Below are 19,517 nucleotides of genomic sequence, written 5' to 3'. Positions count from 1 at the left end.
GGACTTCGGTTCCCTCTGCATTTTGTACCGTATGTTCCATGGGGAGTGCTCTGAGGAATTGTTCGAGATGATACCGGCATCTCGTTTTTACCATCGCACCGCCCGCCACCGGAGTAGAGTTCATCCATACTACCTGGAGCCACTGCGGTCATCCACAGTGCGTTTCCAGAGGTCTTTTTTGCCACGTACCATCCGGCTATGGAATGAGCTCCCCTCCACGGTGTTTCCCGAGCGCTATGACATGTCCTTCTTCAAACGAGGCTTGTGGAGAGTATTAAACGGTAGGCAGCGGCTTGGCTCTGCCCCTGGCATTGCTGAAGTCCATGGGCGACGGTAACCACTCACCATCAGGTGGGCCGTATGCTCGTCTGCCTACAAGGGCAATAAAAAAAAAAAAAAAAAAAAAACTGGTTGTAAAAATATTGAAGCATACGAGGGAGTTTTTATAGCGGTTTGGCACACGTCCAAACATGTTACGGAATCGTGAGCGGTTTATAAAACATTCGATGTAAACAAAGATCCAATCATTTGATGCTAATATACTTCTATATAGATTACAAAGATAGTTAATGCTTATTAAAAATACTAATCCATATACTAAATTCTACTTCTCACTTCGAGTAAATTGTAGGAATTTGATTGCTCAATCATTATAGGCTTTCACATCAAATACGCACGGGGATACCTCAGTTGATGTGATAAATATTAACGCAGCACTGAATGATGCAAATGTGAAGTGATTGAACAGTTTTCATTGGCCGCAGATTCATTTGGGATAAGATACATTGTGATGGGCTTTTCGGTCATAAAGCGGTGTGTAACTTCAAAGTTCTTTCCCTGTCCTTACCCACGCTCTAGATAGACGGTGGTAGCCTGTATGCTCGTCTGTCTCCCAAATAGTTTAGGAACTGTACTAGTTTAGGTAACTGGAAGGAGTAAATGCTACAGCACCGCGCTTTGATGGTCTCGCCCCTGTACCTAAAAATCTATTTAAAAATATCTACAAACTAAATGGTCTCATAGTTAACGCTGATCATACATGCTGTAATTATATAGGGGTATTAATAGTATAATATAGTTATAGACACGATGATATTAACGTTCTTGGTAGCGTAAAAGTTAGCTCATATTTGTATAGAATGGGATCGTTTGCTTACGTTTGTCGCTAGGGACGCTGTTCCATCTGCATACAAAATTGGGCTAACTGTTACGTTAACGAGAATGTTAAAAAACTCGCACTAAGCACAGTGACCGCTGTTTAGATCTGCTGCGGGCGCAATGCTGGATTTATAAGACACTGGATACTTAAAAACTTTAACTTGGATTTTTTTATCACCGTAGGTAGGTAGTGTTATGATTTGAATCGACCTTATTATCGACAAAGAACAGAAACTGTTAATCACAAAATCATTGCTGCTTCGCAAATTGATCTTATCTAATACGTTTCAAAATAAACATTCTTTGTTTTTTTAAAGCAATTTAGCTGATAGATGTGTTTATTAAGGGAGATATGGTGATGGAATATGATCGATTTGGTTATTCTAGGAAGTGTCTACAAATTTTATGCAAGTCTCATTCATAATGTAACAATGAAATTTTCGACACGAGAGCTAAAATATTTCCTTTCTTTCCGTATCAACGAAAAAAGTATCCGAAAGTTGCTTCGATCAACAGTATTGTTGATCGAAGGAAAGTTGACATACTTGATACATATGCAAGAAGAATTTGATTTTTTTTTAATATTTCAATATGCAATGAAATACATGATTTAGAAAATTGAAGGCTTCTGTCTATGGCATTCAGCGAGACCCAAGAATATGATACGTAAGCTAGTAATGAAATGATGCATATGACGCCATCTAGGCGAACTTACCCCGACAACTCAATGGTTTTTTTTTATGATTGAGGGTTTATTGGTGGCCCGGAGGCCTTTCTAGTTTCACAAGGACAGGTGGGTGAGTAAGGGTTCATAAGAGGTACTACCATCAGTAAAACACGTTTGAAATAGCACCACATTTTTTTCTACGTATTTGAAATTGCAAGTATATTAATAATGCGATATAAGAATGCAGTTTTAGAAAACAAATAGTTCTGAATAATATGAAAAAAGCCCAAAGAACTAGACAAAGTGAAAGAGGACTTTAGTTTTACGGCCGTCTAGCACCAATAATGTTACTTTTAGGAACAAATATATACCTAGATATAACATTAAACGACAATAATAAACTAGAAATTCTTGCAATAACAGTTATGAAAATAGAAATTGGCAAACAAACAACTTCTTTTTTTCATATTGACGGAGCAGACTATAAAAATATCTTATAGTTATATTTTTATAATTTGTGTAATCGCTTGTGGAAAAGCATACCGTGGGCCCGTATAGGTGGATGCTGCCTATATAAAGGATAGCTTGCCTATTTCTATCATGATCAGTCATGCGTTCCGGCTCAAATTTAGAACAAGCAATAGGAGATAATCGAGATTTTAATGTCAGTTAGGAGTCCTTTTTTTTCCTACCTGAGATGGTAATCTAGGGGTTATGTTAGCGTAACTGGGTGAGTAGATGAGCTCCATACCCGATCCTGTGGACCGAATGGTAAACAGTCGACGTCGCCTAAAACACGTGTCATTTCGGATCCTCCCGATCCATTAACGGTGCTTTTAGGTACCTCAAGCGCCGGTCTCCGTCCTCTCCAAGCCCGTCGCGGCGTCCGCTGCGTCGAAGGGCTCGATGAGTAAATTAACCCATAGACACAACCTACTGAGTTTCTCGCCGGATCTTCTCAGTAGGTCACGTTTCCGATCCGGTGGTTGATTCTACGAAGAATCTGCTTCTGCTACTGCTGCTTTGTTATTTATAATTTATTTAGTAAGTTTCTTCACCTTATTCCCTTTTGTTTACTCTGCTCTTGATTCGATTCGGATCTGCCAACTTACCCAATTCTAAGGTATTTTGAACTCAACCACGTCGTTCGTAACATGAACCAATGAAAATAAGATAATAAAACATAATTAACAAACTCCACTTGATGCTGAAACATTTTCAGCTTCAAATGATCAAAACTTTAAACTAAAATAATTCGACAGGGCGAAAGATTATAATTGTAATATTTGTTATTGTGCAGAATTAGCGTGATTTAGTAGTAAGGTATCGTGTTTCTCAATTGCACTGCGTTTCGAAAATTTACTAATTTATTTTATGAAAATACCATGTGTATTTTTCACGTGACACTTGAACAAATACAAGTGTAAGCCGTCTTAGACGTGTAACAATATTGAAGTCGTTTTCAAGAGCAATCGTTTTGGGTCATATTTGTCGTATGTCGTGTTTGTATTTACATACCTACTTTTTGTTTAGACGCTAAAAACAAGGCGTTAATAAATTCTAATCTAATATATAAAATTCTCGTGTCACAATGTTCGTTCCCATACTCCTCCGAAACCGCTTGACCGATTCTCATGAATTTTTTTATGCATATTCAGTAAGCCTGAGAATCGGCTACTATCTATTTTTCATACCCTTAAGTGATTAGGGTTGTCCACCCCTAACATATTTTTTTTTATTTGGACATTTTTTGTTTGTTATAATGAGGTATTATGTGGTTGAATGAGGTTTTATTATTTTTATTATATATTCCCTCATCGTTCACAGCGCTACATGCCTCTTTCACTCATTTACCACATCCTTACACACTTACAATAAGTTAGTTTTTTTTTCCACACTAGAAATTCCCTAGAAATCTTATATATGGCAAAACAATGTTTGCCGGGTCAGCTAGTTTTAATATAAATCAATCACAAAGCGCGTTTTTACTGGTGGTAGAACCTCTTGTGAGTAGGTACCACTACCCCGCTAAAGTGTCATAGAAATGATTTTATTAATTTGTCTTTTTTATTGCTTAGATGGGTGGACGAGCTTACGGCCCAATTGGTGTTAGTTACCGGAGCCCATAGACATCTACAACATAAATGTCGCCACCCATATCGAGACAAGAGTTCTAAAGTCTTAATTTTACACTACTACGGCTGCGCCACCCTACAAACCGAAACGCTTTACTGCTTCACGGCAGAAATAGGCGGGGTGGTGATACCTACCCGTGCGGACTAAAAAGAGCTCCTACCACCAATAAAAATATGACTAATTTCGCACTGTCGTTATAACTCTCGAGCAAATCCCATTTAAGTGGAAAAACATGTCATAGTTCTTGCTACTAAACATAATGTTTATCTATTTGTGTACGTAAGGTTTGCATTCGTGAGTGTAAAATTAATATTTTTTTGTGACGTGTGACAGTCATGCGGAATGATATCGGTGCTCTTAATGCACCTTAATTAGCTAGGCAAACACTATGCTGCTTTATATCTCAGATGTATATTAATTAGAGACTCCTTTTACGAAGTATATTTTCTATAAACATTTTGAAATGTCTGTTCTTAAATATTAATTATATTTATTATCTATGGTTCTTACTTTAAAATCGATCTCGAAAGTTGAAATATTTCGCGAGATTTTGACATATTTTTCAAAGTTTCACAATTTTGATTTGTGGATTCGAACCATTACTGTCCATATTACTATCTAGATTCTAGGTATTAACTACTTAGTCTGGCCCTAAATACTGTTACAATTAAAAATAAACAAAATATTACATTTGAATTTGGAATGTCATTTTTATATGATTGCTCATTGAGTTTTCTCATTTTGGCACCAATACATTGTACAATATTTTGCGATATTAAAATGGAGTGGGGTGATAAAGAGAACCGAATCGCTATGATTGCATTACACAAAGTAGGTATGGAACCAAATGCAATTTTTAAAACTCTCCATACGCTTGGTAAAATGTTTGTGTACCGGGCTATTAATAGGTGCAATGAGACCTCCTCTTTTTGTGACAGAAAAAGATCTGGCCGTCCACGTAGTGTTTGTACGAAAAAGGTGGTCAAAGCAGTAAGGGAAAGAATTCAAAGAAATCCTGTCCGTAAGCAAAAGATTTTATCTCGGGAGATGAAGATAGCACCTAGAACCATGTTGCGTATTTTAAAAGATAACTTAGGACTTGAAGCCTATAAGAGACGTACTGGTCATTTCTTAACTGATCATTTAAAAGAGAATAGGGTGGTAAAATCGAAACAACTACTGAAGCGGTACGCAAAGGGAGGTCATAGAAAATTTTTGTTTACGGATAAGAAATTTTTTACAATTGAGCAACATTTTAACAAACAAAATGACCGTATTTATGCTCAAAGCTCTAAGGAAGCTTCCCAATTAGTCGACAGAGTGCAACGTTGGCACTATCCGACTTCAGTGATGGTTTGGTGGGGTATTAGCTATGAAGGAGTGACTGAGCCATACTTTTGTTCAATAATGTTCAATAATCAAGAATGGTCCTTCCAGCAAGACTCGGCGCCAGGTCATAAAGCTCGGTCTACGCAGTCTTGGTTGGAAACGAACGTTTCGGACTTCATCAGAGCTGAAGACTGGCCGTCGTCTAGTCCTGATATTAAGCCGCTGGATTATGATTTATGGTCAGTTTTAGAGAGTACGTCTTGCTCTAAACGCCATGATAATTTGGAGTCCCTAAAACAATCCGTACGATTGGCAGTGAAAAATTTTCCCATAGAAAGATTGCGTGGAGTGCGTGGTTCTATTGATAACTGGCCTCAACGTTTAAAGGACTGTATTGCAGCCAGTGGAGACCACTTCGAATAAGCTTTTTATACTTTAAATTGTTTTATATTTATGCATTAAACTAGCAGCACACTGTAAAAGTAATACATGTCATTTGCAATAGATTTTTTTTTCCTTTGTCTCAGTATTTATGGCCAGACTAAGTATAATACCATTCCACAGATATAAAATGTTAACGAGTTCAGTGTTCAACATACATTCATACATAACTTTTTATTAAACTAGAAAATACATTGTTTATCGAAGACGGGGTAAAACGTAATCTCCAAAAATGTACTACGGAAGAAGAATTATTTTGTACCTACCGCTTTTATTCTGTCTTTAGTAACAGAAAAATTAGGAAAATCAGTCTTCAACCAGTTTTTTTTTCACTTTTTGCCATATTTTTTTTTATATAAAGTAAAAAGCTGTTGTTTACGGTGAAATGTTCAAAATCCACTTAAATTTTTTAAAGAAAAACAAAGAAAATTAACATTTCCTTATGTTTTCGCGAGTCCTAGTCATAATTAAATCCGTCATCACGAAGACTGAAAAGTTTACTAACGTTGCAAATAATAAAATGAATATATCGAGTTAGCGCGAGATCAAATCGTAAAAGTTGTTTTATTTAAAACATTGCACATTTTTCAAACATTTAAATGTTTTGAATTCATCTGCTCAAAAGAAAAAAACTTTGTATTTTCTGCTGGTTTTTGAGTGTTGAGGAATCACATCGCTTTGCGCAAAGTTCAAGCACGCCCTGTTCGCAGCTTTATTCTAACACGATTATTAAAAGTATTCCAATTTAATTAACTTTCCCTCAAAAAACAAAGTCTTTTAAAATAAACTATACTTTTGAAACTATAAGGCTTTTTACATTGTATATAAATTATATTCATTTGTTCTAAAATAAAATGAGTAAAATCAAAATTTGGTGAAGGAATAACATCGTATAATAAAAATCAAACCCGCAAAAAATAAAATTTGCATAAGTACTGGCGCCAGAACGTCTTGTGAGCCCGCTCGGGTAGGTGCTAGCATCCTGCCTATTTCCGCTGTTGTACTGTAAAACTGGGACTTGTGTCTCAAAAATATATACAGAATGATAAAATAATACAATTTGAGTATCCACAGTCAAAATCAGTTTGCTAGAGTCGAACGAAAAACTAGACTTAAATTTGGATACTTTACTGATAAGTCTGTTTCGTTATAAATCTAGAATATACCTACCATATGACCTACTACTTAAGTCCGCTTACATTTTAATCTTAGTATGGAATATAGAAAATTCAGTTAAATTTACGTCTGAATGAAATAATTACAATATTAAAAGCATCCTCCAACGATATCGCACGTCACATGACTGGGCGTACTACACTCTCTCATTATCTCCGTTGTATTTTTAATTATATATATTATTATCTGTCGTGATTTAATTCCCTTAATATATTATGAACGCTAGACAGCCGTTTGAAACGTGTTTCAATGTTTACATTGCGCGTTTTCTGAAAAGCTTCTAAGGCTTATTAGATCTTTTTTGTTCTGAACCTCCATGATTACCGCAAAACCAACCCGCAAAATTACAATTTGCGTAATCACTGGTGGTACGTTAGTGGCAGAACTATTCGAACTGCTAGCTCTGACGTCACGCGAGAAGGGATAAATGTGTCACAAGTCAACGCTTGGGCCGATCGTGGCTCTCTATCCACTCGTTCCGCGTTCTCGCTTGCATGCTCAGACTCAGGCGGAACGTGACAGTTTTTCATTCGTGCAGCCGGTGTTCGTCGATGTAAAGACGATATCACGTAAAAAAAAATCTTTTCATGGTATTAGACGTTTGTTTCTTCATCTTCTTGTCCTTATTCCACTATGTCTATATCCCCTTTTTCCTCACATCATCTCTGTACTCACACCCATATCTCGCAATCCTCTTTCACACAGCCCATCCAGGTCTAGTTAAGACAACATCTCCTCATATTACAGTCTAATTTCATACCCAAGTCTTTTTGGTTTTAGAATGTTACTAACTCTTATAATTATTACCAAAGCTCTTTGTCTATGACAACCAATGAAGAACCTTGTATGAAGAACATCAATTTCTTGAAACTACTTGCGGGCCACCAAACACGATGATGTTATTATGTCATAGCCTTCTTTGTAATGTGTAAAATTATGTAGATACAACAAAAATTTCGTCACAATTAATAGTATACAGGAGATTTCGGGGGCGATAAATCGATCTAGGTATGATTTCTTTTCAGAAAATGTTGTTTTATTCGTGTTTTCAACTCTCCCGACATCTATGAGCGTATGTTAATACTATTTCTCTTAATTGAGGGCAACTAACCGCTTTAAAGACAACAAAAGAGCGTTATGAAAAAAAAAAAAAAATACCAGCAAAGCTCGGAGATATAGTTATATTTCCCTTTAAACCATTTTGTTTAAATCAAATCATTGCCTACAAACAAATTTGCTCCAGTGAATAAGTTTTGTACGGACACAACACAACTAGTGTAGCATCATAAAACGTAAGTTTTTATTAACTATATTTAACATCAATAAACCTCGACTCAAGCGATACAAACATTTGTACTGTTGACGAGCCAAGCACGATCCGTTTGTAAAATCAAACACGCGTTCGTTTACTATCGACACGTGCTATTAACTTAGTTAACAACTTGATTGGATTGTCACCTATGAGATGACGAAATCAATGTAGACATCAACCCAAGGAAAGACGAGTAAAAAGGGGGGTAGATACAACTTATATTTTTGTTATTCAATACCATTACATCAGTACCATTATGCAGTTGACGAACGCTTATAACTGTGTGCTTAGTGCGAGTTTTTTAACGTTCTCGATAGCGTAAAAGTTAAGTCAAATTTGTATGGAGTTGGAACGTTTGCCTATGTTTGCCGCTAGGGGCGCTGTTCCAGCTGCATACATTTTCAGGTAACTTTTACGCTATCGGGAACGTTAAAAAACTCGCACTAAGCACACTGATCATATGCCACCCAGGCCACGGGTCAATGTAAAGCCGCCGTCTCTCATATATTATCGGATCCCCCAAAACCCCTCTCAGTGCTTTTAGGCATTCTAAGCACCGGCCACCGTTCTCGTCGAACTCGCTTCTACACAACCCCCCGAGTTTCTCGCCAGATCTTTTCAGTCGCGATTCCGATCCGGTGGTGGAGTCCGAGAAACACTGTTTTGCTAGGGCTAGTGTTAGCAAATTCTCTCTGATTGAGAACGTGAACACACCTATCAGTACGGTAGATTGAATAGCCACATAGTCTACCAACGAATAAGTATGGTAAAAAAAATGAGATTATATAGTGCGAAATGACTATGGATACGCCAGTTTCCAGGTTTTTAATGTACCTATTAAAATTATTATAGTTTAGTGAAAGAAACCTTTATAAATTCAAATGTTAAGTATTACTGTGCAGTTGATAGCGGTGTTTTCTTTATTATAGGTAATTACAAATTCAATTATAAATTAATATATATTATATTCGCTAATTCACAAAAGTACAAAATCTATCTAGCCATATTCTAAATATAAATAACCTATATATTGTTATGGTATACAGATTACTATATAAGACACATTTTGGTTACTGTTCAAAATATTTTGGTCTAAAAATGAGTATTTTAATAATGAATGTAGGCGATGCAGTACTTTACTTAATTATTAATTTTGATCCATACTTTTTTGACATTATGAATCAAAATTAATAGTTACACATTAGTTTTTATGACATCATATATAAATTTTAGTAATAACTTCTTAATTTGCACACATTTATTCTAATAAAATATCTTTTTAACTAACAGCTTACGGTGCTAACCCTAAAATGCTTCGTATCAAAATTCTAAAAAACACAAATTACATAGAACCATAAATATAGACTATAAAAAACACGATATTAACCGTAAAATTAGTTTTAGTTATTATCCATTATAATATTATTTGTACCACCATACAAAATTATTCACTACGGTCGAAGGCTAGATTGTATTAAATTCGCTTTTATACTAGTCTTCTTAAGTAAAGAGTTATTTTTTGTTCACTGCTTACTTAACAGTTTTGAAACAGAATCTTAAAAATACTTTACCTGGTATACGTAATCGATTTATAAAAATAGCAATATTCACAGATATTATCCCAATACACTGTTCATATATAACGTCCATATCGTTATCACGATCATCTTCGACGAGGTTCTGTTTCATTTAACACTTTGAACACATCACTATTGATCATCATCACACCGACACGAAGACTGTTTCATAACGAAAAGCAAAATAAGTAATTTGGCTAATTACACAACTTAACAGTGAGAATTAATATTTTCATCTTTAGGTTATTTACTTTGCCATATAATCGCATGTAACTGAACTATAATATTATCTCTTCTAGATATATGTTGTTCTGTGTCACCTTCAGCACACGATAGTCATTTAGCGTTATGGCGATACCTTCTTCTGTTGTGAATTAGCATTTCAATCTCAATCTGCTATGATCGTTTTGCTAACGCTAACGGCATGCTGATTGATTTTTGTTGAAAAATATAAAAATCCACATCATAAATTCTATAGAAACGACAATTTGATTTTCGTAAGACGAATTGTGTATTCTCAAAAAAATTTTTCCACGCGAGTGTCGTTACAAAATCAAACACAGTTCATCCGATTATGTTCCTGTCCTTTTCTAGCCACGCATTCAAGAGCTCAGAACTACACAATACACCACCATGAGTCTGGCTCATGAAGGTCATCTTGTGCCATCGATCCATGGTCAATGTTTCCGATTCCGTACACGACTATTCATAAAGTAAATTCAGATTATTTTTGAAGAACAATCTATGCTCAATCAAACAAATGACCGACACTACATCCATCATGTGTTATCCACATTTTAGACACACATTTTAGAGAATTATCTATAACTAGCTATACCCGTCCGCTTCGCTGGGCATTTAAAATTAACATTATTATTTCTCACCCCCACAAATATTCTCACCATTAACGAACCCGCAACTGGTGTAGGGAGTCCAACACTGATATAAATATTAGCCTATCCATTAAGTACTTGTATTTTCTACATGGATACCAAGTTTCAAGTCATAACAGAACGGTTATAACGTAACATCCGTAAAAACCACTGTAGACTTATAAATTAGTATAGATAAACGAAAAGTTGAGGATTCCAACACATCCCTCATACAGCTATCTCTTTTCTTTGTTCATAGATTCCCAAATCCGTGTATATTCCTGATACAGCATTCTGCAAAGCATGAGATTCTAATTTGATTACTGGATTGATCTCAGGCGCGAACTTACATCCTTCCACCAGTGAGGTTGTAAAAACGAAAATTGTTTTTATTTATTTAGTTACTTTAATAGAGTTCGGATTCTACTCTTCTACGAGTACTCCTTTAAGCCAAATAGATCCTCGAAAATGTTCAATACCCGGTCACAAAGTCGCCGAAGCACCATATAATTATATCCGCAGTGAGGTAAATTAAAGCCCTCTTTGTTCGTATAATAGAAGATTATAAAAAAATGTTTTTTAAGTCGTGAAGATATTTTAAGCAGGGTCTCCTTGATAAGGTGTTTCTGATCGTGTCTCGGGATCATTCTCCGAATCATCTTCATGTTCTGATACAGTCGTTCCGGGAATCAGTATATACCGAGATTGCCTGTAAACAAATTATCTGTATCAATATGAAATCGAAAACGAAAATGATTTTAGTATTTCATTCGGTGACCACATCGGATTAATTTCATTTTAAAAAAAATAACAGCAGAACGGCAACGTCAACGTCAAATACATAGACCAACTAATACGACAACAATCTATGTATAATTATAATATAAATAATTTGAAGTCGTCGTGGCCTAAAGGATAATACGTCCGGTGCATTCGTATGTAGCGATGCACCGGTGTTCGAATCCCGCAGGCGGGCACCAACTTTTCTAATGAAATACGTACTCAACGAATGTTCACGATTGACTTCCACGTTGAAGGAATATCATCGTGTAATAAAAATCACAACCCGCAAAATTATAATTTGCGTAATCACTGGTGGTAGGACCTCTTGGGAGTCCGCACGGGTAAATACCACCACCCCGCCTATTTCCGCCGTGAAGCAGTAACGCGTTCCGGTTCGAAGGGTAGGGTAGCCGTTGTAACTATACTGAGACCTTAGAACTTATATCTCGAGGTGGGTGGCGCATTTACGTTGTACATGTCTATGGGCTCCAGTAACCACTTAACTCCAGGTGTGCTGCGAGCTCGTCCACCCATCAAAGCAATAAAATAAAAAAACATATACAAAAGTCGATGTGTGCATTTTTATACGTTCCTTAAAGAATCCGAAAAGGATGGACTATGTCGATCAAATTTTCAGACAATTTTCAAATTGGCCCAACTGGTGATCCAGTCAAATCATAGGACGGCCAGCAAAACGGGTCTTTTGGTTTGACGAGTAATACTCTAAATTCGAAATTGACTTCATTTGTTCGTTTGTCTTTTACGTCAGAGTCTTAAGAACTCAACCGATCGTCCTGAAATGCGGCGGATAAGTTCTCAAAGGGTACATAAGGGCAAATAACATAGGATACCTTCCATATGCCTTTAGACTATAGGCGTACGAGCTCACTAAAGAGCTAGATAAAGAACGTACGCACCAAAAATATTGGGTTTTATTTTGCTTTTTGTCAAACAGAAGTAGGCGCTGTAGTTAGCACTCCTGACCGCTGGGTTGAGGATAGTCGATTCGATTCCCGCGTCAGGCAAACATATGTACGCGTGAGAGACGGACAGAGAGACAGAGAGAGAGAGAGAGTATTTTTTTATTGTACACCAAAAAAATATGCGAAACATTACGTACAAAAATAAATACAATTGGCGGTCTTATCGCTAAGAGCGATCTCTTCCAGACTACCATCAAGTGAACAAGAATCATTTGAAAACGAATATATATATATACAGGCGTGATGAATAAGTTTACTTGCTTTTGTCTGTGTTAATATTCTTATATATGAACTTATTTCAATGAAAAGTGTCCTTCTCATAGTACAAGGAAACCTACTTTAGGGCTAGATGATCGTTTGTAATTCGTTACCTATTATAATTTTGTTACATAGGAGCTGTCGATACGGATTAAAATAATCAATAAAAATTAAATTACTTTTTACCCAAATTACACGCTGAACATAATTTGATCTCGATACAAACCGCTACATAATGTAAAAAAGCTTAATATAAGCAAGTAAGCACTCATTACAAATAATGGTAAAGTGAATCAAATACCCTAGTCCATACGAGTTAAATTTCGTTGATTGGATTTTTAAATGGCCAAGGTGTTTATTTGGTTGCTATGCATGGTGCTAATTTTGTACCTTTGTTTCTGTAAATCAGTTCAAATATATTTACTTATAAACACACCTCAATTCTAATGATAAAATTTTCTTAATGATCAATTCACTTCTAATGATTATAACTAATGCTTTCAAATTTTGTACTTTGAAACTGTGTATTAAAGACTGCAAAGTAAATTTCACATTATTTTATATAATAGTCTAATCTCATGTACTTTTTTTTAACCTCACACACTACCCACATTTACGAAACCATTACCTTTTTCTATGTTTTCTTTTATTAGCTTTAATTAAGCTTAATTTTAAACTACCTTTTTAGAATGAACGAGATAGGCACACTCGATAGAGACAGATGCTAGTTTTTCCTTTCCTACCTAAGCTAATAAAGAGAGGCTATGTCAGCATAACCGTTCGAGTAGGTGAGCTCACGAGGCTCAAACCTGACGTTGTTGCTAACACGAACCCTAGCAAGAGCCGCGCTTCGCAGAATCTTCAATCGGATAGGAAACGCGACCCTAGAGACACTAGGCTAAAGTATAAATTGTATTACATAACTTATCTCTAATAAACTTTATCATTGCGTCAGTCCCAAATTTCAAACCAGTACGAATGAATCCTTCGCGGTAGAAATAAGTAAGATGATTGTAATTGTATGCCCCACCACAGATATTTTTTTTATTGCTTAGATGGGTGGACGAGCTCAGAGCCCACTTGGTTTTAAGTGGTTACTGGAGCCCATAGACATCTACAACGTAAATGCCGCCACCCACCTTGAGATATGAGTTCCAAGGTCTCAGTATAGTTACAACGGCTGTCCCGCCCTTCAAGCCGAAAGGCATTATTGCTACCTGTGTGGACTCACAAGAGGTGCTACCACCAGTAAGCCTCGAAGACGACCACTTTAATCAAGAAATTAATATATTTGATCTGTTTATGACATCAACGATGCCAGGGACATATAGCCTAGTTAGTCGCTACCTACTAAATAGTGCTCAATTCTATTTAACCTTTTCAGGGGCAATTTTTTTAAAGTACACAAAACGTTAATTTAATTTATTCTTTATTGCGTTTTGTTTATTTTATATTGAGAACAAAAGTAGACAAAAAATTAACATAGTGCATGTTCATTTAAAAAAATATGTCATTTAGCGTGAATTAAATATACAAATATTTCAAAAAAAGAACGCAAATGTGCCTGTGTGACTGAAAAGTTTATCACAGTTTGTGGTCACGTGACCCATTGGAGCCTACTCAGGTAAATTTAAGGAGTTCCTTTTTTTTTGTTTTCACCAACTTGCAACCCTGTTGTCGTTTAGTAGTTATTGATAGTTATATTTAGGGTAATTTCACTAAATGAATACGACTACTCTGGGAATTGTAAATTAAAACACAGCAAAAACAAGACTAATTTATTGTGTACCATAAACAATATCTTACTAGCTAAATGAAAATAAAAAATAACTTAAATTTTAAACATTAAATATTACCAAAATACCTTATTTAATTAATACAAACCGCACCTGTTACGCAACACATAGGATTAGGGTAATTTTTAAATGCTATTTATCAGAACAAAAGGGAAAGGAACGGGAAGGCTGGTGTGAAATCAAAACACGAATCTATAAGTTTGTACACATTTTAATTTGAAATGTGTACATTTTTTTTGATAACAAATTTTATTTTCTTGGCTGCGCATGTCATCCAACAATAAACGGTAAAACATAACCATCGCATTAATTATTAGAAATTATCTACTTGCAGATTCATCCTTCATCAGATTAAGCATAACATAAAATAAGGAATTTAAATATATATATTTTTATCGTAGGTATTTAGATGTTATTTTCGTTGCGGATTTCCTCTAAGCATTTCTATCGTTCCTTCTTGAATCAAATTACATAATAAATAATTATATCTATAATATCATAATTAACACATTTTCAGAAACTTTAGGCGTACTATGAAGCTGTCTTTTTATTATTAAATGAAAGTTTCAGTCTAAATATTGCATGTACGTGAATTAAACTGTCTCTTTTTTTAAAGGAAGAAGAGAGAAAGACGTAAGATTTTTGGTCACCAAAGTAAAGCAAGAAATAATGTTTACAATTCTGAGTGAGAAAAAAATAAGGTTACCATGTCTTGAAATATTTTCAGTTACGTTTATAATAAATAGGCAAAGAAAAAATAGTTCAGCGCCTTTTAAATTCGTCTTTGTAAACCGTTATTCATTTCACTAAATAAATTAGTAGCTAGTGATGAGCTTTAAGCTTGTAACTAAATTAAACAAAAAAAAACACCTTTCCATGAAAAGAACAGAAAGAAATTGTCAAATACGAAATAAAAGATAATAAGTTAGACGAATTTAAATCTTGAGGCGTCAGTGATTATGATTGGATTTCGAGTATTGGACACTAGTCATCTTTATCGAGCAATAACGAATTTCGCAATAAGGTTTTAAATATTTATAGAAAGCTGCAATCCACTAGATAAGGTCCTATAGGTCCTATAGGTTTCAATTTTGTCAAAAAAAAAATCGTATCCACAAGCGTAACATTTCAAAAGGCGTTAAAAAAAGAAGAAATGCAGTGTTTGGTATTTCATTAAAATAATAGTTGCAAAGGTCATTTAGTTGAAATTTCTAAGGAATTTAACGATAAAACTAAAATAAATAAATGCTGTTCGGAACTGATTTGAGATACATAAAATAGAAGATCTTACATAAGATGAAGTTATGTTTCGAAAATAAAAAATACATTTAAATATTACCTATATACTTTACAAACAAAATAAATAGTTGCTTGGAATAACATTAACCGTTTCTTTTTCTTCAATAAATTATGTTTTAACATTACGTAAGCTTTTTCATCTCTGTCGTGTTAATTTATTATGAGAATCTTTGTCATAAAAACGGCATTCTGTTTGAGCGAATCCAGGGCGTGTCACTAGTACAGAAACGCGGTTATGGCATCATACCTTCACGTCCAAGTTGTATTTCTTGTCGGCGTTCCTAAAAAAACACGAATTGAGTAAAAATTAATTTATTTATCTCATTTAGCTTCATACTAGAGATGGTGAAACTATTATCGCAAATTTGTTATCGATTAAAATATTAACAAAAACAACATCGACATTCAATATCAAACGGCACATTAAAAAAATTACCCGATAAAAAAGTTTACTTTATTAAAAAAACAAAAATACAGTGCGCGTGCAACTTGGTGCACGTGAATGAAGTGAAACTTCTTTTTAGATGTGCAGTATTGTGGGTTTCCTCATTTTTCATCCTTTAATCAGATTGCTCTTGTAATAGGGAGTGCTGTGTATAAGAGATGAGACATCCTCAACATTTGTATTATATATATTTTAAATTATGGATACAAAAATAAATATAAACATTTTATTAAATACTTCATTAAAATATTGGACGCTACAGGTTGCTAACGCTCGCGCTGGCGTGTAACAGGTATACTACGCGCATGCGTTCGAGTGTCACGCATTCACTCTCGCTCTGTCTCTTTCTAGTATGGCAGGGTTAAACGTTTAACGCAACCTTGTTAGAAGTCGCATTAGAAGTTTCACTTCAAAAAACCGTCACCACGAATTAAAAATACATAAATAATTTCTCCATCTCAAAACTATCGATAAAGCTATGGCGTTGTGTTAAACAAAAGTAATAGATTAGGACTAGAGCGTCGTTAGAGTCAGCCGTGTACATACCAACTGTCGACCAACAGAAAGTATTCGCGTCCTTCGGCGCTGCTCGTCATTTCAGAACTCTCATCACTACTGTTTACCATTACAAATTCCTTGCCCTCTCTGAAATATCAATCACATTCCTTAGCCATGTTTTTGTGTTCGTTTTTTCTTTAAAACATAACAAAAGCATCCCGGCGCCATTTTGTTCGGTCCTCGGCGCGCGCGTTCCGTGCGAAGCGTAAAGCGTACCCTGGATATGGATGGTCGATGAATGTGGTGATTTTTTTGTAATTTTTATTTTTTTTGCACTTGCAACATTTACATTCGACACAGATTGAACATGATAGTTTTGAAATTGTTCATGATTCTGATCTTTTAGTTCTCTGTGAAATGTAAATGCTGTGTATTAAAATTACAAAAAATATGTCCCCGTGTCGTATGTTGTTGTATAGCGTGTGTTTTTGTTGTCTTCGATGTTCCTTCGCATCTTCTTTTATCTCCCTTTGTGACGATTTTCTAATCAATCCAGTGCTTTAACTTGCTTGTGTTCTTTAAAATCTATCTAATAAATCGTAATTAAAAATTCAGTTTTTCCTCTTCGTATACATTTTCTTTGCTCTTATTCATTCGAATGGAATAATGTATTAGCGTCCACAGCTCCAAGTTAGCGTCTATAGTTTTTCAGCCATGACTTCTTCATTTTTATTTTCAACTATGTGATCGTTTTGTGTGACTGTGATCGAAAATTCCACTGTGCATTTGTTCTGTGTCCGTAATAGTTTCTCTGGTTTTCATTCTTCATGTAATAAAGTGTGTTAAGTAAGCAGATAGAGTAAGTGTAGAGAAATGTTAGTGAAGGCTCGACTTATTTGCTATGTTAGAGCACCCGCACCAGCTTTTGTGGAATTTAGAAAAAAACGTCTAAATCCAAATAAGATTAAAAGCGAAAACCTTTGGTGTTGTCATATTTGTTTTTTCCAATGAAAGAAGAAAATTCGAATGAATAGAACAGTAAATAAGAGTTATATTGAGAATTGTTATGATAAAAATGAATATTTACTATTTAAAATCGAAATTAGTGACATGTTAGGGCATGACAAAAATGTTCAGCGAAGTGCTTGCTACAAAATCGACTAAAATCGAACTTAAACGATATCAATGATTTTTTTATAATGATTACTATCGATTTCACAGCAACACCACATACACACAAAGCTATCGGAAGAGGTTATAATGACAACACCGCATGCTTATTAGAAACATCGTTACGTACCTATAGAAGACATAGTGCTGCAGTATGAAGAATATATCGAAAACGAGACTAAAGAGGCCGAGGCCGAATTTGGTCGCGTCTCCGAAGAACGAAACCCAGTCGTTGTAGTTGTAGGCGTTGAGGACCATCTGGAGTATCGAAAGGAAACCGCCCACAAAGTCGAGGAAAATGTTGCCGATACTCCAGCCGACCGTTGATTTGCGTTTGTAGTTCATGTACGCCTGAAATTTATGTTTTGTTTTGTTTGTTTTATTATATTTTTCAAGTTTGATTATCAAATAGATCAATCACGTCCTAGATTTTCGAGTTGCTTTGGCTGTGTGATACCATATCTCGGATATTTTTTCCTTATGTAATTGTTGGTAGCCTAACAGGATATTGCAACTACATGCGGACCAGTAGTTTCGTCAGCTCGGGCTCAACCTGAAGTTATTGCTAGCACTGACCCTTAGCAAGAGTAGCGAGACCCGCTGAGAAGATCCGGCGACAAACTCAATTTGTTATGTCTATGGAATCTGTACGATAGCACTACCCCATCTCTTCTCTTGAGTATCGTGAATAGTGGCTGGAAAGAAAAGGCTGGAAATATCGATGTTTTCGGCTGCGCATTTCTCGTTGGACAGTAATTTTACAATACAATTGAGACTTCGACCTCATGTCTCAAGGAGAATGGCGGGAATAATGTTTAGATATCTACGGACTCCAATAACTGAACCTCAAGTTCGGGCATGTCCATGATTTGAGACTATGTGCCAACAAACTGAAAAGATGGTTAGTTTACATCATAATTCTCCTGCCCTTCTCCCAGTCACCTGGGGTCGGCGCAACATGTTTTCTCCTTCCATACTCCTCAATCATATACCATTTCTTCGCTCACTCCCCTCTTACACATATCGTCTTTCACCCAATCCATCCATTTCTTCTTAGGTCTACATCTTCCTCTATATCCTTCCACATTCATAGTTAACACTCTCTTACCAACCTCATTTTCATTTCGTCTCATCACATGTCCATACCATCCCAAACGCGCACTTCTCAGCTTCTCTGCCACAGTTGCCACTTTCAGACTTCCTCTAACTAATCTAAAGATGTGTAGTTTACATATTAGAGAAATCGTACGTTAAGACTTGTTAGCCGAGTGCTTGGGTACGCAATATTTAACTTTATTGGCTGCTCTTTAGAGTGATATTCTTGATATCTGGTGTTCATATTGATGCCCCCAATGGCACCAGCTCGGTTCTGTCGACAGTACTGACCTGCGGCACGTATTTGATGAGCGTGATGGCGAGCTTCACGTAGCTGCAGTAGTAGAGCCAGTCCAGCCACTCGATCTTGCCGACGACCGCGATGCTGCCCGTTACTATGACGACCGCTGAGAACGCGCCGAGTATCCCGCGCCCCACCGTCGAGACCCGTTGCTCTTCACGCTGTTACCAAACGCAGACAATCGTATGATCATTTTTACAGGTGGTAGGACCTCTTGTGAG

General features: G+C 35.9%; 1 protein-coding gene across 7 annotated transcripts in view; it reads right to left on the bottom strand.

Moving 5' to 3' along the window:
- Window positions 1–9,110: 9,110 nt before the first annotated feature.
- The window catches only part of LOC101747227 (cystinosin homolog), a 74,191-nt gene continuing 63,784 nt past the window's right edge, over window positions 9,111–19,517 (bottom strand). For 5 of the 7 annotated variants that reach the window (XM_012695319.4, XM_004931936.5, XM_012695322.4 and 2 more), the window contains 4 exons: window positions 19,287–19,457; window positions 18,031–18,251; window positions 16,779–16,877; window positions 14,457–16,068 (listed from right to left, as the gene is read on the bottom strand). In XM_012695319.4, the coding sequence (XP_012550773.1) occupies window positions 16,029–16,068; window positions 16,779–16,877; window positions 18,031–18,251; window positions 19,287–19,457 (531 nt within the window). In that variant the 3' untranslated portion in view covers window positions 14,457–16,028. Of the gene's footprint in view, window positions 11,378–14,456; window positions 16,069–16,778; window positions 16,878–18,030; window positions 18,252–19,286; window positions 19,458–19,517 lie in introns of those variants that run through there. The other 2 variants (XM_012695321.4, XM_012695324.4) reach the window with 2 other exon arrangements.

The sequence above is a fragment of the Bombyx mori genome, chromosome 22 (genome assembly GCF_030269925.1).
Source record: "Bombyx mori chromosome 22, ASM3026992v2".
Classification (NCBI taxonomy): Eukaryota; Metazoa; Arthropoda; class Insecta; order Lepidoptera; family Bombycidae; genus Bombyx; species Bombyx mori.
The sequence above is the reverse complement of the archived record's forward strand: the minus strand, read 5'-3'. Positions and strand labels throughout refer to the sequence as shown.